General features: G+C 50.5%; 1 protein-coding gene across 1 annotated transcript in view; it reads right to left on the bottom strand.

Annotated features, from left to right (window-relative positions):
• Positions 1-1,796: 1,796 nt before the first annotated feature.
• The window catches only part of Exoc3l2 (exocyst complex component 3-like 2), a 33,476-nt gene continuing 12,758 nt past the window's right edge, over positions 1,797-22,514 (bottom strand). Inside the window, exons 4-12 of the mRNA NM_001370800.1 lie at positions 20,139-20,250; positions 18,670-18,771; positions 18,479-18,579; positions 17,203-17,313; positions 13,825-13,960; positions 9,385-9,507; positions 8,796-8,951; positions 6,782-6,903; positions 1,797-3,602 (exon numbers count right to left, since the gene is read on the bottom strand). Coding sequence (NP_001357729.1) covers positions 3,311-3,602; positions 6,782-6,903; positions 8,796-8,951; positions 9,385-9,507; positions 13,825-13,960; positions 17,203-17,313; positions 18,479-18,579; positions 18,670-18,771; positions 20,139-20,250 — 1,255 coding nt within the window. The 3' untranslated portion in view covers positions 1,797-3,310. The remainder of the gene's footprint in view (positions 3,603-6,781; positions 6,904-8,795; positions 8,952-9,384; positions 9,508-13,824; positions 13,961-17,202; positions 17,314-18,478; positions 18,580-18,669; positions 18,772-20,138; positions 20,251-22,514) is intronic.

The raw sequence follows: 22,514 nt of genomic DNA, 5'->3' as shown, positions 1-22,514 counted from the left end.
CGACAGCCTGGACTGCTGGCCTTCAACTCCGGAGCCTCTCAGCCTCTGGCACAACAGTACATCTGACCTCAGCTGTCTGGATCCTGGCTCCAGTTTGTTGACAGAGTGAATGATTGTGACCCAAAGTGAGAGAGGAAGGCTGAGAGGTCAATGTCTTCCCTCTTCCATTTAGTTTGACAGCTGTACACAGAGCCAAAACCCACTCTGTGTCCAGCTTTTTCAGTTCAATTCTCTTGGTGTGATATTTCCAAGGCTAATCTGAATTGCACCAGGTACTGATCTCTCTCCCAGGCTCTTTAATGATCTACTTATTATTTAACAGTTTTTGTTGTGGTTCTTTGTTTTTGAAACAGGGTTTCTCTGTGTAGCCCTGGCTGTCCTGGAACTCACTCTGTAGACTAGGCTGGCCTCGAACTCAGAAATCGCCTGCCTCTGCCTCCCAAGTGCTGGGATTAAAGGTGTGTGCTACCACTGCCCGGTAGTCATTTCAAAATTTTAAGTTAGATTTATTCGTTTCATTTTATGTGTTTGGCCAGCAAGTACACATGTTCACCCCATTCATGCCTGGTGTCTGAGGAGGTTTGAAGGTGGTGTCAGTCTCTGGAACTGGAATTACTGGCAGTTTTGACCCACCACCTGGGTGCTGGGTACCAAACCCAGGTCCTCTGGAAGAGCAACAACTGCCAAGTCATCTTTCCAGACAATTAAAAACAATGGTTTATTTATTTTTACTTTATGTACATTAGTATTTTGTCTGCATGTGTGAGGAATAACAGAGATGCCCAGTGTAGGTGCTGGGGACTGAACTCTGACCCCGTTTACAAGTCTCCCTTCTGTTTTGAGAAAGGGTCTAGCTTCGTAGCCCAGGCTAGCTTAGAACTCACTATGCAGATCAGGTTGGCTCCCAACTCACAATCCTGCTGAAACACCCCAAGTTGGATATCTAAACATGTGCTGCTACGCTTACCACTGGTTTGTCATCTCACTTTGTTGACAAATGGCACTCCTTGGCACATATGTGCACCCATTTTGTTCACCTGTGTGTCAGCTACTGGACAGTGAGGTGGTTTCAACTTTGACGGCAATGGTCTGGGTGCTATGCAAAGCTGTGCTTAGCAGACAGTGGTTGAAGAGTTCCAGGCTGGCCAAGACCACATATAGAGCTGTCTCAAAAGGGGGAGGGATTCGTGTCCATAATCTCAGCACTTGGAAGCCTGAGGCAGGAGAGTTGAGAGTTAGACTCGCTTAGGCTACATAGCATAGACCACACTCTAGCTGGGTGTGGTGGTGGTGGTGTGCACTCTTAATACCCACTTGGAAGGCAGAAGCGGGTGGATCTCTGAGTGTTCGAGGTCAGTCTAGTTAACAGAGAGTTCCAGAACAGCCAGGGCTACGTAGAGAGACACTGTCTCAAAAAAAAAAAAAATCAGTATTTTCTAGAGCTGGGGGGTCTTGGCTCAGGAGAGAGGGGACTTCCTTGCCTATACACAAGGTGTGTTGGCACCCGCCAGTCATTCAAGCACTTGTAAGAGGATCTAGGTCAAGTACATCCTCATCGATATAGGGAGTTCAAACCCAGCCTAGGCTACCTGAGACTCCAACTGAATAATAAAAATATGCTTGGTCTGGGAGACAGGGATCTGACTGTAAATATATAAGACACAGAAGCCAGACATGGTGGCGCACGTCTTCAGTCCCAGCACTCAATAGGTGGAGGCAGCTGGATCTCTGAGTTCAAGGCCAGCCTGCTCTACATAGTAAGACCTTATAAAAAAAAAGAGCAGTGGGAATCTACATTGCATTTGTTATTCCATTTTATTTAGCATGGGTGTGTAGATCAGGAGACATTTAGGATTCCACCATGTGGGTCCTGGGACCAGGCTCAGTCTGCTAGGCTTGGTGGCAGGCACCGTTCCCCGCCTGATCCCACACACTTTGTAGGGTGGGGTCTTGAGATGTAGTCCAGTCTAGTCTAACACTTCTGTTATTTTGCCTCAGCCCCTGACTGCTGGGATCACAGCCCTGCTGTCGCCAAGCCCGACAATCAAGCTGACTTTTGAATGACAGGGATAGCAAGTCAGACAATGACAGAGCATGGCCACGCTGAGATTAAATACATGTGGAATTGTGCAAGTGCCCACAGTCAGTTCCCCTCTCCTGCTCATCAATGACAGAGGTGTCACTTTCAGAAGGTCAAGGAAGGAGGAGGGACATCCTCTGGGCAAAGAGAAGTTAAGCCACTTCCCAGGGACAGCAGGAAGCAGAGCACAGAGACTGACACCTTCCCCTCTGCAGCACACAGCCCGGAGGCTCAGAGTCTAGAGCCTAGGGCCGCCATGTTGTTACCAATGTCAAGACGTTGCGTGAGGTTCCAACCCCGGCCCCTGTGCTGACCCCTGGCTGCCTCCTCTTTCTGACTTCTTAAGGAAAAAATAAAATAAAACATAACCCGGGCCAGGAAGCATCCATCACGAGCTGTCCAGCTGAGGCCGGAGGGGCAGAGGTCAACAGGGAGGTGACCTCAAGGACTCTGTGGGGATTTGGATCCGGCTGGGCTCCGGCTTGAGAGGCTGGAAAATTTCCCACCCTGAGATTTTCCTGCATCAATCCAGGAGGGCGCCCTGGATGCTGCCAGCCCAACCCCCCAGCTCCTTCCTCTCCCGCCAAGGTTTTCCCCCCACTCGCTAAGCACGGGTGGGGAGGGCTGTGCCAAGCAGACCTAGAAGAACATCAGACACCGGGATGGATAAAACAGCGTTATCTGGCTCAGGACAGACAAGTGCAGGCCTCAGAACCGCAGCTCAAGGACTCGGTATCAACGGCAACTGAGGAGTATCTGGTCATTTGTGGCTTCCCTAGGAGTTGGACCCCGGCCCTGGTGGCCTTGGGTGTGTGCAAGAGAGCTTGGCCCTGGGCCCTGTTTTCCCGCCCCTGCACTTGGGACTCAGCCCTTCCTAGTGTTAAATAGAAACCTCTTTATTCTAAGTATCTACCATTCCTTAATACGTTGGATTGGGGCCAGACCTTGAGGTGAGGGGAAAGGAGGTGGGGCTAGGATATTTCTGTAAAGCCTTCCAGAAGGCTCCCCGCCATGCCATGCTGGGATACAAGGGAGGAGGGTGCGGGGAATGACCCTGGCAGCCTTGGGGGAACTCTTTGCTCGTTCTGGCCTCAGTTTCCCTTCTGGAGGGGATGCTCCGGGCTGGGTGGGTTATCTAAGGAACCTCCTATCCCAGAAGTCGGTGTCTCAGGCAGGGAGTCACGTGGAAGGGAGGAGGGTCTATCAGCAGCAACATGGGCACCGGGTGCCTCAGCGATCGGCTCGGGCTCTAACTGGTGATGGAGGACGAGGCCGCAGGGGCAGACAAGCCAGATTGGGCCTGGCCAGCCGGGACACTGGGAGGCGTCCCAAGAGGAGAGGGAGGCCAAGACAGAAAGATGTGCGGGGCACAGGGATGTCGGCAAAGAAGGCACGGTCCCTAGAGGGTGGTAGGGCACCACTTTCAGATAGTTCCAGGTCCCGGGCCACCGCCAGGATCTCCTGACGGGCAGCTGTGTTTCGAAGACCTCTGATGTCAAGGAGGGCTGCCACATGCTTCCGCCTGTTGGGAGAGGACGGGAAGACAAAGGTCCATGAGGATCCTGGGACCCAGACAGGTACCCAGCCCATCAGTGTACCCTGCGTGAACTCTGGAACTCTTTGTCTCATTTCCTGGTGTCATCTTGTCCCAATCTCTTGCAGACATTTCCAAATTTTCCATGTAGAATCGTCCAGAACTCTTACCTCCAAGCTCAGTAATAAAAACTTTTTGTTCAGTGTCTCTAATCCTCATTAACTTAACTTTCAATCTTCATTCTAACTTACCTCAGCAGTCTCCTTTAATAGGACATTTACAGTAAAGGAGACTGAAGCAAGGATCTCACATGTAAGAGGTTCTAGGCAGGGGCTCTACCACTGAGCCACGCCCCCAGGCACTCACTGGGGGATTCTAGGCAGGGGCTCTACCACTGAGCCACGCCCCCAGCCCCTCACTGGGGGATTCTAGGCAAGGGTCTACCACTGAGCCATGCCCCCAGCCCCTCACTGGGGGATTCTAGGCAGGGGTCTACCACTGAGCCACGCCCCCAGCCCCTCACTGGGGGATTCTAGGCAGGGGCTCTACCACGGAGCCACACCCCAGCCCCTCACTGGGGGATTCTAAGCAGGGTTCCACCTCTGAATCTTATCTCTAATCCCCCCCACCTTTGTTTTTGTTTTTTTGAGACAGGGTTTCTCTGTGTACTCCTGGCTGTCCTGGAACTCACTCTGTAGACCAGGCTGGCCACAAACTCAGAAATCCATCTGCCTCTGCCTCCCGAGTGCTGGGATTAAAGGCGTGTGCCACCACGCCCGGCCTCTAGCCCCCTTTTTTAAGTTTTATTTTCAGATAGTGTCTCACTAAATTATCCAGGCTTTCCTTGAGCTTCTGATTCTCTCAGTCTCCTGAGTAGGTAGATTTACACACTCGAGTTGCCACTTCTAAATCCGGAAGGTATGCTAACACTTGGCAGATGCCACAGCTAACCCTTAGTTCCCTCATCCCTTTCCTCCCGATGGCCTCACTCAGCCTAAGAGTGTCGCCCCACTAAATCCTAACCCCCTCTTTCTGCAGGTCTGGTTTGGAAGCTTCTCCACCACTGACATCCAAACCTCACTGTCTCTTCATTTAGATCATTCTAGATCATTCTTGAGCTTTCAGCCCCTAGGATACTCATGCCACTCCTAACCCAGTCTGCAAACGGGGGCACCTCTGAAGAGTCCACGCTACAATTCACCGTCTAATCATCTTTGTGCTCGAAAGCACCTCTGCTCCACAAACCCTTATCCTAAGCCCCAGCTACTAGAAGTTTCCCCTGCCCTTCCATCTCAACTCCACATCCCTGATGCATAACAAAGCTCCACAGCTGGTGTGATAGATCACACCTGGGATCCCAGCCCTGAGGTAGGAGGATGGCCCCTGCCTCACCAGGTACTCGCTGCCAAGCCTGAAGGCCCAAGTTCAATCCTCAAAACCTACACGGTTGGAGGAGAGAACTGACCTCTTGCAAAGTGTCCTCTGCCCCCCCCCCATGTGTGCACTGTGTCGTGCATGCTCCTCCCTCCCCAAATAAGAAGAATAAAGATGTCAGGCTTGGTGGCACACGCCTTTAATCCCAGCACTCAGGAAGCAGAGGCAAGTGAATCTCTGCAAGTTCAAGACCAGCCTGGTCAGTCGGGCAGTGGTGGCGCACACCTTTAACCCCAGCACTTGGGAGGCAGAGGCAAGAAGATTTCTAAGTTTGAGGCCAGCCTGGTCTACAGAGTGAGTTATTGGACAGCCAGGGCTACACAGAGAAACCCTGTCTTGGAAAACAAAAAAGGGGGCTGGAGAGATGGCTCAGTGGTTAAGAACACTGACTGCTCTTCCAAAGGTCCTGAGTTCAATTCCCAGCAACCACATGGTGGCTCACACCATTTGTAATGAGATCTGATGCACTCTTCTGGTGTGTCTGAAGACAACTACAGTGTACTTATATAAATAATAATAAATCTTTAAAAACAAACAAACAACAAAAGAAGAAGAAGAAGAAAAAACCCCAGCCTTGTCTACAGAGAAACCTTTTCTTGGAAAAATAAAATAAAATAAAATAAAATAAACACAGCTAATTCTAAGAGTTTAGCAAGGTCCCATTCACTGGACCATTTCGCTGTGCCTGAACTCTGACTCAACTTCAGAAATCCCCTGAGGATGCTGGGAATCCTTGAGATCGCTTATACCTCCAGAACAGAATCCTCTCCCTTGACTCCAAGCCTTCAAATCTCAAACTCAGCCCTCCTCCCACCATGCTCCTGTGGAGACTAGCTGCCCCTGCCCACCACAGTGCCAGGAAGCCACTCCTCCCATTGCTACTTCATTAGACCACTGTCTGTCACTCACAGGTGACAATGTCCTGTCCTGGATTTGAAATCAGATCTGCTGGTCTGCATTCAAATCCCAGACTCTTGTCACTTGACAACTGTGAGACCATGCATTATACAGGTAAGTTATTTTGCATTTCTAAAAACAAAAACAACCAAAACAAAAACAAAACAACCAAAACAAAAACAACAAAAAAACCATCAAAAAACATACTTTTGCCCTCTCTCTCTCTCTCTCTCTCTCTCTCTCTCTCTCTCTCTCTCTCTCTCTCTGCTCTCTATGTAGCCCTGGCTGTCCTGGAACTCAGAAATCCACCTCACCCCTACCTCCAGAGTGCTGGGATTAAAGGCATGTGCCACCACACCCTGGCTGGACTGCAGCTTTTACTGTTAAACTGTCCTAGATAAGAATGAAGGTGTAATTCCCACAGCCAGCTCACAATTAGGGTATTACCATCCGTAGGCAGCAGACAAGGAAGGTCTGGTCAAAAGGAAGTGGCCCACCTAGATTTGGACGTGCCTGCTACTGTCCCTTGAGTGTGCGCCCACATGCCCGTGTGTGTCCCCCGTGTCCCCGGCGGTTCCCTGCAGGGCCAGCCCTTCCTGCCGCCGGGCGGCCTGCGCCCCCCTTGCCCCGGGCTTCCTGTGACCGCTTGTTTGTTTGCGAGCCCTGGTGGCGGTGGCGGCGGCAGCAGAAGGAGGGAAATCGTATTAAGAATGCCCTGGTCCCAGCAGGAAACAGCCGTCAGACACGCTCTGCTCTCTGCCGCCACCCTGCTTTGGCGCAGGCCAGGAAACGCTGGGACGGATGCCAAAGAGACCCGGGGGCTTGCTGCACCTCACCTGATGTCTGGGTAGTCCCGCACCAGCACCCCGACCTCCACCTGGATGCTCGGAGTGTCCTCCAACTGTAGGATCTCTGCCAAGTGTGGCACCACTTGGTCAAGCCAATAAGCCTGGGACTCCTGTGGGAACAAGGGTTTCAGGGTCACCCAATGCAAGCCCCTTCTCCCCAATACCCTTTCCATGCTGAGCCTTGCTCCTCCCTAGCTCTTTAGTCTTCCCCATGGGTAAGAGGGCTCAGAAGGCAGCCTGGCAAGGCATTAGCTACAAGCTTTGCTTATATGATGGAGAACCCCTTATATAATCTGCCCCCGAGTTTTTACAGATAACCCTAGATTGGGTAACAGGAACTAAAATCTGCTAGTTGTCTGGGCAGTGGTGGCGCACGCCTTTAATCCCAGCACTGGGGAGGCAGAGGCAGGCAGATCTCTGTGAGTTCGAGGCCAACTTGGTCTACAGAGCCACAGGTCTTCCAAAACAAACAACAACAACAACAAAAATCTAACCAATTCCATCCAGGTTTGGTAGCAAATACCCATAATCCCAGCATGGGTGAGGTGGAGGCAGGAGGATCTGGAGTTCAGCCATCTTCAACCATAAGGAATTTAAGGCCAGTCTCAGGTGTGTGAGACATAACTTCAAAACCCAAAACCAAACAAACTTTAAAAACACCCACACTAGGGAGGCAGAGGCAGGGGCATTTGAAGCTGGCTACATAGTCAAGAAACAAGAGCTAGAGCACAGACACTTGATGGGGAAGGGGAGTGTAAGATAGAGTTATTCCAGGTGGGACTGAGGGCCAGCGTGTGCGAGGCTCTCCGTTCTGTCTTCTGCTCTGCCACCAAAAAGGGGTGGAATGTCATCATTCAGAAAGCATGGCTAAAACGTCCAGAGGGCCACCGTGTGCTCTTTCAGAGGGCTGCCTGTAAGTCCACAAAAATTATCTTGAAAATGTTTCAGTAAGTGAAACTATAAATTCCCAAGGACACACAGGCTATGAATCCCTAGAGCACCTCGTGAGTTCATGGGCCACCCTGCCTGCCCATGACAACTGGACCAACAGATTTGGGACTGCAAATTCTTGCATTTAGTGATATTTGGATTCAGAAAATTGTTTGTTTGTTTGTTTGTTTTTGAGACAAGGTCTCACTGCATAGCTCTGATGGCCTGGACCTCAATATGTGTAGACCAGGTTGGCCTCTAAATCATGACCCTCCTGCCTCATCCCTCCCAGTGCTGTGATTACAGGATTACCATAGCTGGAATATTTTTTTTTCCTTTAAAAATACTTTAGGGCTGGAGAGATGGCTCAGAGGTTAAGAGCACTGACTGCTCTTCCAGAGGTCCTGAGTTCAATTCTCAGCAACCACATGGTGGCTTACAACCATCTGTAATGAAATCTGATGCCCTCTTCTGGTGTGTCTGAAGACAGCTATAGTGTACTCATATATATAAAATAAATACGTAATTCTTTAAAAAGAAATACTTTAGCTGGGCAAAGTGGTTGCACACCTTCAATCCCAGCACTCAGGAGGCAGAGTTAGGTGAGTTTGAGGCAAATTTAGTCTACGTAGCAAATTCCAGGACAGTCAGGAGTGCATAGGGAGACCATCTCAAAAACAAAACAAGACTTGTTTTAAACGTATGGGTGTTCTCTCTGCGCCATGTGAATGAATGCCTGGAGCCCAAGAAGCCAGAATACAGTGTTGGATGAATTAAGTACGGTTTTGAGCTGCCATGTGGGGACTGCGAATCGAACCCGTGTTCTCTGCAAGAGTAACCAGGGCTCTCCAGGCCCCCGCCCTTTTTTCGGTCTTCTTGGTCTTGAAATTCCCAATCCTTCTGCCTCCGCATCCCTAGTACTGGGTGGCGGCAGGTGTGCATCATCACGAACCCAGCTTCCCTGTCCTGCTTTGGAAGCCAAACTGACCCCCACTCCGGACAGCCCCGCCTCCAGCTCTTACCTGTCTCCCTTCCCCCGGGTTTGCCCAGCCCAGCCCAGCCTGGCACTCACCAGCCGCCGAAACAACCGCTGCAGCTGCGCCGCGTCCTCGCGGAGCCTCCCCGCCACACGGCTGCGGGTCCTCGCAGAGCGACAGCGCAGGCGCCCGCGGAGCAGTGGCCGCACATACTCCACCAGCGCCCGTCGGTGCAGCTCAGCCACCAGAACCTGGGGACGGTGGGAGACCCGGACACGCTCTAGACCGCTCCCAACCAGTAGGCTTTCGGGAGGACCCCTGTTTCAAGCTCTGCCCACACAGGCGGAACACTCCTAATACATGTGGGAACCCTCTGTTCCTCACGGAGTGCCCGGCTCCTTTAAAGTCAGACTCTCTACGGATCCCCTCATCCTAACAGATCCTTAATCGGATCCCACACACACCACTCTCCCTAAGGTGTGCCACAACCTAGGCTTTCCCAAAGTCTTCCCTGCAGAGGCTCCAACCTGAACCTGCACCCCGGTTTCTAGGGCCATGCTTCCCTCTGCAGGCCCCAGATGAGGAGCCACCTATGTGCTTCCAGAAAAGCGACTCCCCACTTGGTAGGGTCTCCCCCAGGACAATAGCTCTCTGAGCATCTCTGTCCCCCTCCCATCTGATCACCTGGTACGGTTCATCCTGCATTCTGCGCAGGGCCAGGGCCTGGGCGCCGAGTGTGCCCACGATGCCATCCAGAGCTTCTGAACTGCTCAGCCACTTCCTGCGCATCAGCTTGTTGAAGTGAGGCTGGTAGGACAGCGCAGAAGGGAGGGTTTCAACCTCCTCCCTCCACCCTCCCACACTTCTCTTAGGAAAATCTCCCCCCACCTATCCCTTTTGATGCTGGCAGTACAGGCTGGCCTTGAACTCTTGATCGTCTTGCCTCCATCTCCCAAATCCTGGGATTACAGGTGTGTGCCACTTTAAACTCTTCCCAAAGGAATACAAAGGCCCTGTGATGGTGATGGTGATGGTGATGGTTGAGGACTTAGCTCCCCAACTGCTGGGATTTACGTACTGTCAGGGCACATTCACAGTGGTGGCAGTGATTTAGGAGGCAGAGGCAGGCAGATTTCTGAGTTTGAGGCCAGCCTGGTCTACAGAGTGAGTTCCAGGACAGCCAGGGCTATACAGAGAAACCCTGTCTCGAAAAAACAAAAACAAAAACAAAAGCAATTGGCTTCCTGGAGGGGGAGATCCACAGTTCAGGACTGAGGATGTTAGCTGGCGATAGTGTAGAGTTCTGATAGCCATGAGCTTGTGAGAACTGTGTCAGAGATCAATGTGTCCCCAGAGACCATTAGCATCATGTTCCAGGGCTTAGTGCAAAATGAAAACTAGAGACCCATTGCTGGGTGGTGGCACACCCCTTTAATCCTGGCACTCACGCAGGCATGGTGACTTTAATCCCAGTACTCGGGATGCAGAAGCAGGCATGATCTCTGTGAGTTCAAGGCCAGCCTGGTCCACTTAAGGAGTCTCAGACAGAGTGAAACCCTATTTAAAGGCAACAAAAACTGGGAGCCCTCCTTCAAAAACTATTAGGACTTTCATAACTTTGTTCAGTGTCTTCATCATCATCATTTTGGTTTTCTCTGTGTAGCCCTTGCTGTCCCAAAGTCTGTCTGTAGACCAGGCTGGCCTCAAACTCCAAGATCCAAGCGCTGAGATTAAAGGTGTGTACTAACACACCCTGCTTGATTATTACCATTATAAATTCAATCTCTCCATCACTGAGTCAAAGTGGCAACTTCTAGTTTGTTTGGAAAGTCAGTTATGTCAGATGATGTTTTGCTGGGAGACACAGGTAAAAGGATGTCTTGCTAAAGCAGACAGGTGAAAGACTGTCTTCCTGAAGCCGACACAGGTGAAGGGATGTTTTTCTATAGTGGGCACGCAAAGGGACCTGTGATGAAGTTGTATAGCTATGACCCCACAGACAGTGGGAGATGAGCACTGAGCCTTGGTTTGCTTGGCTCTGCCTTGTTATCCTTCGTGAATGACGCGCATGGATTGGTTTGCCTTACACAATGTTGAGCTCATCTTGTGGTAATGCAGCCATCGGGAGAAACTTCTCACCAAGTTCCTGAGGCAGCTTGCCACTCCCACAACCTCACCCTGGATCAGTTGGTGAGCCTGGCAGTTTCTTCAGGATTGAACTGCATCTGACTGCTGGTTCGTGCATGTTGTCTGCCTGCCTAGAGGACTGGACTGTAGCGGCTGATTTGTGTTTGGTGTTTGCTATGGGACTGAACTGCTGCCAAAGAAGATCAAGCTCTCCTCCTGAGAACTATTGCTGAACAGGCCCAATTCCCCCACATCCTAATAACTTTCCTCTTCCACTACCTCTGCTGGGTAGAGGAGAGATTGAACTTATTAAAAGCAGGTTGCAAAAAATGTATGCCTACAGTGAGTGATATCCTAATCCTTTTTTTTGGTTTTTTTTTTTTGGTTTTTTGAGACAGGGTTTCTCTGTGAAGCCCTGGCTATCCTGGAACTCACTTTGTAGACCAGGCTGGCCTTGAACTCAGAAATCCGCCTGCCTCTGCCTCCCGAGTGCTGGGGTTAAAGGCATGCGCCACCATGCCCGGCCGATATCCTAATCCTTAATTTCCAGAGCATCAGGTACCCCAGGCTAACTCCCAATTACACAACGTGACAACGAAGAATTAGGCCACGCCTTGCCTTTAATACACGTGTTCTGGGGAGCTGTGTGACCCCAAAGTCCAGACTCTTGCATACCAGAGACTGGAGAGATGAGGCTGGCCCGGGGGTAGGACTGGAACAAGCAAGGCCTCCTGAACTGTGAGGGGGGGAGTCAGCTTCCCTTTGACAACAGGGCCAGGTCCCCACCCTACCAGCATTTGTGCTTGCACATGCACAGTCACCTGTATGTGTGCACAAGTCGGCAAGTGTACAGGCTAAGTGGTCACATCTGCCCCCTCTGACTCCATGTGTCTCCCTTCCTGCTTTGCCTCCTCGGTGATCGAGTGCCAGGTTTATCTCCTAACCTCGCTCCTTCCCTTCCTTTCTTGCCTATCAGCATTCTCAGACCTTCCGTGCCTCTAATTTCATATCTCAGAACATGCATTGAGTGAAGGCGAAGGCAAAGGACCTTTCTAAAAACAAAGACTCCTGTCTGGAAGCCTGATACTGGGAAGGGGGAGGCCAGCCTGGACTACATGTTGAGTTCCAGGCTAGCCAGGGCTACACAGAGAGACCGTGTCCCAATTACCCACACACATCAAAAAAAGGCGTCAAGCTTGCTATGGTGATGCACACTTTTAATCCCACCCTGAGGAAGCAGGCACAGGTAGATTTCTGTGAGTTCCAAGCTAGCCTGGGCAATATAATGAGACAGGGATTCCGGTGGAGAGTTGGAAAGGAGGCTCAGTGGTCGAGCCCCTGCCTAGAATCCCCCAGTGAGGGGCTGGGGGCGTGGCTCAGTGGTAGAGCCCCTGCCTAGAATCCCCCAGTGAGGGGCTGGGGGCGTGGCTCAGTGGTAGAGCCCCTGCCTAGAATCCCCCAGGGAGGGGCTGGGGGCGTGGCTCAGTGGTAGAGCCCCTGCCTAGAATCCCCCAGTGAGGAGCTGGGGGCGTGGTTCAGTGGTAGAGCCCCTGCCTAGAATCCTCCAGTGAGGGGCTGGGGGCGTGGCTTAGTGGTAGAGCTCCTGCCTAGAATCCCCCAGTGAGGGGCTGGGGGGCATGGCTCGGTGGGAGAGCCCCTGCCTAGAATCCCCCAGTGAGGGGCTGGGGGCGTGGCTTAGTGGTAGAGCCCCTGCCTAGAATCCCCCAGTGAGGGGCTGGGGGCGTGGCTCAGTGGTAGAGCCCCTGCCTAGAATCCCCCAGTGAGGGGCTGGGGGTGTGGTTCAGTGGTAGAGCCCCTGCCTAGAATTCCCCAGTGAGGGGCTGGGGGCGTGGCTCAGTGGTAGAGCCCCTGCCTAGAATCCCTCAGTGAGGAGCTGGGGGCTGAACACCCACCTAGAATGGGAAACTTTGAACTTGGTCTCCAGCTCCTTAAAGGGGCAGGAAAGCAAAGGTCTGGCCTATCCTGCTGCTGTAAGTGATTTGGGAGAGAAAGCAGCAGGGAGTCAGTATTAGAATCTCCTGAACTCCTCCTCTTCTTCCTTCCCCTCTTGCAACAGATGGGGGTGGAGCTACATGGCACAGGTTGACTCTGAATTCCTAGATTCAAGGGATCCTCCTGCCTCAGCCTTCCTAGTAGCTGGAAGTACAAGTGTATGCTAGCACACCCCCTGATAAGTCACCATCCTGTTGTGTGTGTGTGTGTGTATGTATGTATGTATGTATGTATGTATGTATTTAGAGACAGGGTCTCATTCTGTAGCTCTGGCTGGCCTGGAACTCATTTTGTAGACTAGCCTGGCTTCAAACTGCCTCTCAAATGCTGAGATTAAAAGTGAGTGCCACCATGGCTGGACAGACAAGGTGCTGTATTTTAAGTGGGATAATCGGACATTTTTGAGTTAAAGATTTGAAAGTAGCAAGGAAGAGGAGCCACAGGGCTATGAGGTAGGGAAGGGGCACCGGAGCAGAGGGAATCCAAGGCCTGGGACTCAGGGGCGGGCGGGGATTTGATCCGGAGACTCGGAGATGGGAGGATATGAGGTCTCAGAACAGCTAACCAGGGTGCCTGGGGCGATGGCGAGGCTTCTGGCTTTTTCTACCAGGGAGCTGGGGGCCTAGGATGACCTCTCAGTGGAGATGGGGTACATAGGGTCTGTTCATTCCACCCCCTCATGGCATTTAAAGAGGCCCTGGGGGTGTAGGGTCAAGAATTTGTGGGACCTCGGAGGGCAACGCAGTACACAAGCCATCTCATGCTGGCAGCTCTCAGTCCATCCCACTCAGCCATGCCCTCCCACCTCTTCCTTCCTATGCCCCCCTTTTCTCCCCTCAAAGAGTCCCAACACGGCCATCATTCCCAGTCCCCCACCCCTGCTTCCCCGAATGCTGAGTCATGGGTTAGAAGGAACTGGGGGTGTGGAGAGTGATGCCAACCCATCCTGGCACAGCCTCACCCCAGGGCCGCCACCTTACTCACCTGTAGTTCCTGGAACAACAATTCAGCAAGGACACGATGGCAGAGTCGGGTCACACGGTCCAGAGCGATGGCTGAAGCTTCCCTGGCCGGTTCACTCTCAGGGGGCCCCACCCTGGCCAGTCGCTCAGCCAGAGACCTGTGGGGACCAACAGGCTCAGAGTCAAGGCCTTCTAAAACCTGAACACCCATGCTGGGACCAGCTGGGCCTGGGGTAGCAGATCTGTGATCCCAGTTACCGAAGAAGCTGAGGCAGAGGGATGCAAAGTTCAAGGTCAGCCTGGGCTACAGGGTGACTTAAGACTTGCTAGAATAGGGCTGGAAATAGCTCAGTGGTTAAGAGGACCCAGGTTTGGATCCCAGCACCAACATGGCAGATCACAAGCACCCGTAACTCCACTTCCATGGAATCCCACATCTTCTTCTGACCACTGAAAGGACTGTCCTCACATGCACATGTGTGAACACACACACACGCATACACAGACTCATACATGCATATACATACATGCACACATGTGCATACAGGCATGCATATAAACACATTCACACACACATACTAATGCACATGTGCATAAACACACACATACACATGCACACAGACACACAAATACACATGTGTATACACACATGCAAACACATATATACACACATGCAAATACACACATGAATACACACATGCACACACATATACATACATGCAAACACACATAGGCATACACACAGTCACATGCATACACACATACACATATTCACACACACACTCATGCACATGTGCATACACACACATGCATATACACACACACACACACGTGGAAACACACACAGGCATATACACACACAAGGACTAAAATAAATCTTTTTCTGAAAGACAGAAAGGGTAAAACTCTTACCTAGCCTGCTACAGCTTGGATTGGATTGTCATCAGTGGGAAAAAAAAAAACCAAACAGAAAAGCAATACATATGTATACACAATAAAATATTTAATTATATATACTGTGAAGAGAATTCTGATTGCTTGTGAGAGAACTCTAAGAAACCAAGAGTCTTGTGATAGCAGTTTCTTTTAAAACAAAACAAAACAAAACACGGAATTGTTCCTGGATTACGCTTGCGTGCCTCTCCCAGATGCAGTGGATTGAAGTGAGTTCACTTCAGATTATTACAACTGGCTACTCATATTCTTTTCTATGCCTCTATGGAAAAACATGTTTTGACCACGTGTGTGGCTTGCCCGCCAAATGCGGTTTGTCCTTGTGATTGGACATTTTATTCCTGTGACTCTTAGCCCCTAGAATATGAATCGCCTGAGGCTCTGAACAAAGATGGCTACTACAGGAGACTTTACTCTGCCTCACTGATTGGCCCCATTCTCCCAGGGCAAATTGTCTCCAGATATTTCTTCACCAAGACAAGTGGTTCGGAGCTTGCTCTGCAGATCTGCCTGCCTCTGCCTCCTGAGCTCTGGGATTAGGTGTGTGCCACCACAATCAGCTATACTTATGGGTTTTTTTTTTTTTTTTTTTTTAGTGCATTGGTAAGTGTACCTATCTGTCAGAATATATGAGGGGGATACTAGTGATATTGATTTCTTCCAAATGGGCCAGAATAATGGGTAAAGAGGCTTCTCACTGCCAGCCTGTTCACCACCACCACCACCACCACCATCACCACCACCACCACCACCACCATCACCACCACCACCACCACCACCATCACCACCACCACCACCATCACCACCACCACCACCACCACCATCACCACCACCACCACCACCACCACCACCACCACCATCACCACCACCACCACCACCACCACCACTACTACCATCACTACCACCATCATCATCACCATCATCATCTATAGGGTACGTCTGCCATAGCGTATGTGTGAAGTTCAGAGGACGTCCTGAGAGAGTCAGTTCTCTCCTTTTACCACAGGGATCCCAGGGACAGAACTCTGGGTTATCATGTGTGGCTGCAAGTGATTTTCTCACTGACCTGACTCTCCAGTTTTATAAAAGCCATTCAAGGGGTGCAGCTCAGCAGCAGTGTGTACTGAGTAAGCAAGCTCTGGGTTCTGGGCTTCATCCCAGGTGTGATAATAAACAAACAATGCCCATAAATGCCTGGACACACATCTATAATGTCAGTGCAGAGTCCAGACACTCTTGTCGCAAATGACAAGATCGGGGCTGGTGAGATGGCTTAGCTGTTTTTCCAAGGGACCAAAGTTCGATTCCTAGTATCCACATTCGCAGGCTTCCAGAGCCAAGGAATCTGACGCCCTCTCCTGGCCTCCAAAGGCACATGACACAAAGGTGGACATGGATACACATGCAGGCAAAGGCAGAGGCAGACCGATCAGAAATTTAAGGTTGTTTTCAGGGACACACAAGACCCTGTACTAAACCCAATCAATAAGTGGATTATTTAAAATTATATGTGGCTGGGCATTGGGTCACATCTGTTTAGTCGGGGCACTTGAGAAGTGGAATAGGGTAGATCTCTGTGAGTTCAAGGCCAGCCTGGTCTACATAGTAAATTCCAGGATAGTCAGAGCTATAAAGAGACTCTGTCTCAAAATTAAATGCAAGTTAAAGTTAAATTTTAAGCAAGTTAATAGAAAAGAAAGGTGGTGGTGGTGGTGGTGGTGTGTGTATATATATATACATATATATATATATATACACACACACACACACACACATACATAATACACATATGTATACTATATATATTATATATAAAACAATATACAATATATACACTATGTGAGTGTTTCTTCGCATGTATATGTGGGGGCCAGAGGTGATCATCAGGTGTCTTCTTCAATTGCTTAACATTTTTTATATGTGCAGGTGTTTTGCCTGCATGTGTGTCCATGTCCACCTTTGTGTCATGTGCCTTTGGAGGCCAGGAGAGGGCGTCAGATTCCTTGGCTCTGGAAGCCTGCGAATGTGGATACTAGGAATCGAACTTTGGTCCCTTGGAAAAACAGCTAAGCCATCTCACCAGCCCCGATCTTGTCATTTGAGACAAGAGTCTCTGGACTCTGCACTGACGTTATAGATGCGTGTCCCTTTGCCCGGCTTTTACAATGGCTGCTGGGAATCCACACTCAGGCCTTCATGAGCGATATCGCCATCATTCTTTCAGCATAGCTTCTTCATTTCTCCAATTCTAACCCATCAATGTTCTCCTCAACTGGATGAACGCCACAATCTGCGCAGTCATGGGTTTCCCCAAGGTCCGCCAGATACCACGCCTCTAAAGTTCTACACGTGCTCTCTCTCAAGCTCAATGACACCCACTCAGGGACCTCCCCCAATCCAGCTGTCACCCAAGACTTCCACACACTGTCCCCAGGGATGCTCTCACCTCAGGGGGGGCCCGCAGTTGACCATCGAGATAGTTCTGCTGATGTAGGTGTCAGAGGGCAGCTCTCGGATCCCTGGGTTCTCGTGAAATCGTTCCACTCGCTGCTGGAAGCTGGCAGGAAAGAAGGCAATGGGCACAGATGGTACACTCTGCTGCTCAGGGTCCCATGCGGGCATCCAGCCTATCAATTAAAGCAGATCCTGCTCCCCAGTGTCTCTGACCCTCCTGTTCTTATTTCCAATCACCCCCACCCCAAGTGCTGGAGATTGAACCCAAGAATCTTGTTGTTGTTGTTGTTGTTTTGGGGTTTTTTGGTTTTTTGTTTTTGTTTTTGTTTTTGTTTCAAGACAGGGTTTCTCTGTGTAGCCCTGGCTGTCCTGGAACTCACTTTGTAGACCAGACTGGCCTCGAACTCAGAAATCCGCCTGTCTCTGACTCCCAAATGCTGGGATTAAAGGCGTGCGCCACCACCGCCCCGCTGAACCCAAGATTCTTACATGTTAGGCAACCCATCTAGGACTGAGCAATACCCCCAGCCCCTTATTAAACTACTGAGCCATCTCTTGAGCCCCAGTATCATATATATATTTGAGATAGGTGCTTTACCACTGAGCCAAGTCTCCAGCCCCTCACTGGGGGATTCTAGGCAGGGGCTCTACCACTGAGCCACGCCCCCAGCCCCTCACTGGGGGATTCTAGGCAGGAGCTCTACCACTGAGCCACGCCCCCAGCCCCTCACTGGAGGATTCTAGGCAAGTGTTCCAGTGCTGAGCCACACCTCCAAGATTCTTTTTTTTTTTTTTTTTTTTAAGATTTATTTATTTATTATATGTAAGTACACTGTAGCTGTCTTCAGATGCACCAGAAGAGGGCATCAGATCTCTGTTACAGGTGGTTGTGAGCCACCATGTGGTTGCTGGGATTTGAACTTCGAACCTTTGGAAGAGCAGTCGGGTGCTCTTACCCCCTGAGCCATCTCACCAGCCCCACCTCCAAGATTCTTGTTGCCTTTCTGTTCTTTCTTCTTCTTAAAGATTCGTTTAATTTTAATTATTAGTACGAATGTGTCTCTGTGCCTGAGGAAGACTATAGATATTGGATCTATCTGGAGCTGGAGTCACAGGTCGTTGCAAGCTACCTCACAGTGGGTACTGGGATTAGTCCTCTGGTCCACAGCTTACTGAACCCTCTTGCCGCCATTTTTCCTGACCGGCTCAGAGTGAACCGGATCCCGATGGCCAGTCCGTCAGACCGTCCTCTCCCCGATGCCCCTCACCTCTGCAGGAACTCTGCCAGACCTCCCAGGCAGCAGTAAGCCATTCTCTCCACGAACTCCTGACTGATGTGGGGTGCTCTCTCCGTGTGCTCTTCTAGCAGCTGTGTGGACCAGGAGGAGGAAAGGAGATACGTTGTGGGTCGTCTTCCTCCCCTCTCAGGGGCGGGGCGAGCCTACCTTCTTCTTCCCACCTCACAAACATCCTGGGCCAGGTTGCTGGGTCGGTAGTCCATGCTGCCCCACTGTTCCTCATCTTCTTGCAACACTCGAAGAAGGGCTGCTCGGGTCTGAGCCTGCAACAGGGGGATGGACCAGCAGAAGTCAGGCGCAGCCTGGGACCTTGCTCTCTCCTCCCACCATCCTCACCGTGAAGTTCTGGGTTCAACCCACAAACCCCTAGGTCAAAGCAGTGCTTGGGAAAAGAAGCCAGCCAGAAACTCCCCAGCCTCCTCCTTCCCTGTCTGGGGTTGAGGATGACAGACTAAAACCCTGTGAGTTGGCTTTTAGAGTTTCTTTCCTTTCTTCTTCTTCTTCTTCTTCTTTTTTTTTTTAAAGATTTATTTATTTTTATTATATGTAAATACACTGTAGTTGTCTTCAGACACTCCAGAAGAGGGAGTCAGATCTCATTACGGATGTTTGTGAGCCACCATGTGGTTGCTGGGATTTGAACTTCGGACCTTCAGAAGAGCAGTTGGGTACTCTTACCCACTGAGCCATCTCACCAGCCCCCTTTCTTCTTCTTTTTTTAAGTTTAAAAAAGTATTTATTTAATGTACATTGTAGCTGTCTTCAGACACACCAGAAGAGGGCATCATTACAGATGGTTGTAAGCCACCATATGGTTGCTGGGAATTGAACTCACGACCTCTGGAAAAGCAGTCAGTGCTCTTTTTTTTTTTTCTTCCAAGACAGGATTTCTCTGTATAGCCCTGGCTATCCTGGAACTCACTCTGTAGACCAGGCTGGCCTGAACTCATCTGCCTCACTCTGCTTCCTGGGGGCTAGAGTTACAGATGTGCCAGCAGTGAGAAGGAGCCATTTGCTGCTCTCTCTGCACAGATGTGTGGACACATTATGTATACGCTGGGCTCCTGTGAGCATCGGGCCTTGACATGAGATGCTGTGCCCGGCTTCCTCTTGCTACTAGGGATGAAATGTCTGAACTTATCAAATTTCTTTGAGTTGTGGGGTAGTATGCTGGAGAAGAGACATAGAATGTAGAAACAGCAGGCATGGTGGTGTGGGCAGAGATCTCAGTACTGGGGATGCTGAGGCAGGAGGATAAGGAGTTCAAGGTCAGTCTGACTCTGTGTCAAAAGAAAAAAGTTAAGAATAAAGAGATAAGAGAGAAAAAGAGAGAGAACGATGGGGAGGAAAGGGAGAAGGCAGGGAAAGAGATAAAAGAAGGGGGAGTGGAAAAGGGAGGGAGGGAGGGAGGGAGGGAGGGAGGGAGGGAGGGAGGGAGGGAGGGAGGGAGAACAGATGGAAGGAAGGAAGGTCTGCTATGAATCTGTGTGTCAATGGCCATTAGACAGAACTCAGGTCACCACAGGGAAAGGGAAACAGCTAGTGGGCAAGGGGAGGCCTTCCAGGTCCATTGTGACCTCCCTCTTTCTACAGAGCCCCTCCCCATCCCAAGTGGCCACTTTGGAGGTACCTTCACGTCTGTGACACATTCATCTTCCAGACCCCGCAGTGTGCCAGCAGACAGGAGGGGCCCCAGCTCTCCATTCTCCAAGGCAACCAAGTCAACCAGGCCCAGGATCTCCCTGCGACGGGAAGTAAGAGACAGAGAGGTCTGTGAGAGGTGGGGCTGGGCCCTGGGCCCCTCCACGTGCCCCACCGCCTTGGTACTGGCGACCCTGGGCCACTCCCTTCCTCTCTCGGGCCAGCCTTCCACATCTCTCAAAGGAAGCATTTAGAATTATGTTTCCCTTGGCTCCAGCACTCTGAGTCAGATCCCCTGATGGATGGTGTCCGGGCAAGATACAGCTGTCAAGTTGGGGCTTGACAAGCTGACAGGGGAAGTCTTGCCCAGGATCAGCTTCGCCAGGAGGAGGCTCCCTTCCCCCACTGTCTCACCTGGCTGGGGATGAGGGTGGGGATAGGAAGTGGGGGCTTCCCAACCCAGCTTCGCACTCGCCCCTCTCAGTCAAACTGAGCAACATCTCCATCACTTGCTTCCCACCTCCCAGTCACGCACCCTCAGAAGACTTTTCCTTGTGGGATCTGCCTACTCAGAAATGCTATCTTCCTCTGATTCTTAGCCCATGCCTTATCGCTTCCAAGAGCTTTCCGGACCCATATCCTGCCTCTACCTGTCATGGATAGTCTGAGACTTCACTGACAAGGATTCTAATGGCTACCAGCTTTTCCTTCCTGCTCTTTTTGGGACAGCATTCCGAGCTTCTCATCCTTTTAAGGGACTGTGTAGCCCATGCTAGCCTGGATTTCACTACATAGCCCAGGCTCACTTTGAACTCAAGATTCTCCTGCTCCTGTGTGTGACTATGTTAAGCTCCAGGGACCTCATTTTGTCACAGTCCTTCATTCTCTGATGTTTGATTTGGACGTGGCTAACTTCTTTCTTCCCAGGGAGGGTATAAAGCAAAGCCCGGTGGGGTTATCTCTGTATCATACTCTCCAATCCCCACACCCCCTCCACACACACACAAGGATAGTCCAAGCGAAGAGTCAGAGGCTTAATAGATAGATACAAAACTCTAGAACTGGGAGCAAGGGCCCATGGTGCTGTAACAGAACTCAACAGTGTGGGGCAGTCAATCAACACTGATGAAGCCCAGTGATACAAAGGGAGTGCAGTAGTTCCAGGCACCCCAGCACTACCATGCTTGGCTGAAGGAGCTGTAAATCTGCTGCTTACTGCCATTGCAGTTCCCAGCACCCACACTGGGCAGCTCACAATTGCCTGCCAGGCCAGTTTCATGGGGTCCAACCCCCACTTCTGGCTGCCACAGATGTACACATGCACACACACACACACACACACAGAGAGAGAGAGAGAGAGAGAGAGAGAGAGAGAGAGAGAGAGAGAAAACTAAAGAGAAAATAAATCTTTTTTTTTTAAATCTGCCTAGCCAAGTGTGGTGGCGCATATCTTTGATTCTAGCACTCCGGAGGCAGAGGCAGGTGGATCTCTGGGAGTTTGAAACCTGTCTGGTCTACAGACTGAGTTCCAGGACAGCCAGGGCTACACAGAGAAACCCTGTCTCGAAAAACAAAACAGAACAAAGCAAAAATCTACCTAACAGGTTTGTTTCTCTAGATACTTAGAAGGCTGAAAAGGGAAAATTGGAAGTTCAAGGCTTGCCTGAAATACAGAGTGAGTTCAAATCCAACCTGGGCTACAGACTAAAGTTCTGTCTTACATTATAAATAAATAATTAATTTTAAAAAGGCTGAGGTTGTAGCTTAGTGCAGACTGCTTTAGTATGTGAGAACATGAAAGGCTGGAATTTAATTCCCAGGAGAGAGAGAGAGAGAGAGAGAGAGAGAGAGAGAGACTATGTTTGTTTGTTTTGTTTTGTTTTTTAAGACAGGGTTTCTCTGTATAGTCCTGGCTGTCCTAGAACTAATCTGTAGAGGAGGCTGGCCTCGAACTCAGAGACTGCCTGCCTCTGCCTCCTGAGTGTTGAGATTAAGGTGAGAGCCACCTTGTAGCTTCATGAGATCTCCTTATCTTAAAACCTATTGCATGTACTCATGGTTAAGGGGGACAGGCATGCCACGTGCATGTGGAGGTCACTAGCCACCTCTGTGACATTTGCTCTCTCCTTCCACCCTTCCACGGGTCCCAGGGTCCCTACTCAGGCTTGTGTAATAAGTATCTTCACCCCTGAGGTGCCTCGCTTGTCCTTACAATTCTATTTTATTTGAAACAGGATCTTTCCTATAGTCTTGGATGTCCTGTGGCCCCTCTGCCTCTACCTCCCCAGTGCCTGGAATACAGGCATGGGCCATCACACCCTGCTGGATTATAGAACTCTAAGACTCAGTAGTACTGAGGGCCGAT

The sequence above is a fragment of the Mus musculus genome, chromosome 7 (assembly GCF_000001635.26).
Source record: "Mus musculus strain C57BL/6J chromosome 7, GRCm38.p6 C57BL/6J".
Classification (NCBI taxonomy): domain Eukaryota; kingdom Metazoa; phylum Chordata; class Mammalia; order Rodentia; family Muridae; genus Mus; species Mus musculus.
The sequence above is the reverse complement of the archived record's forward strand: the minus strand, read 5'-3'. Positions and strand labels throughout refer to the sequence as shown.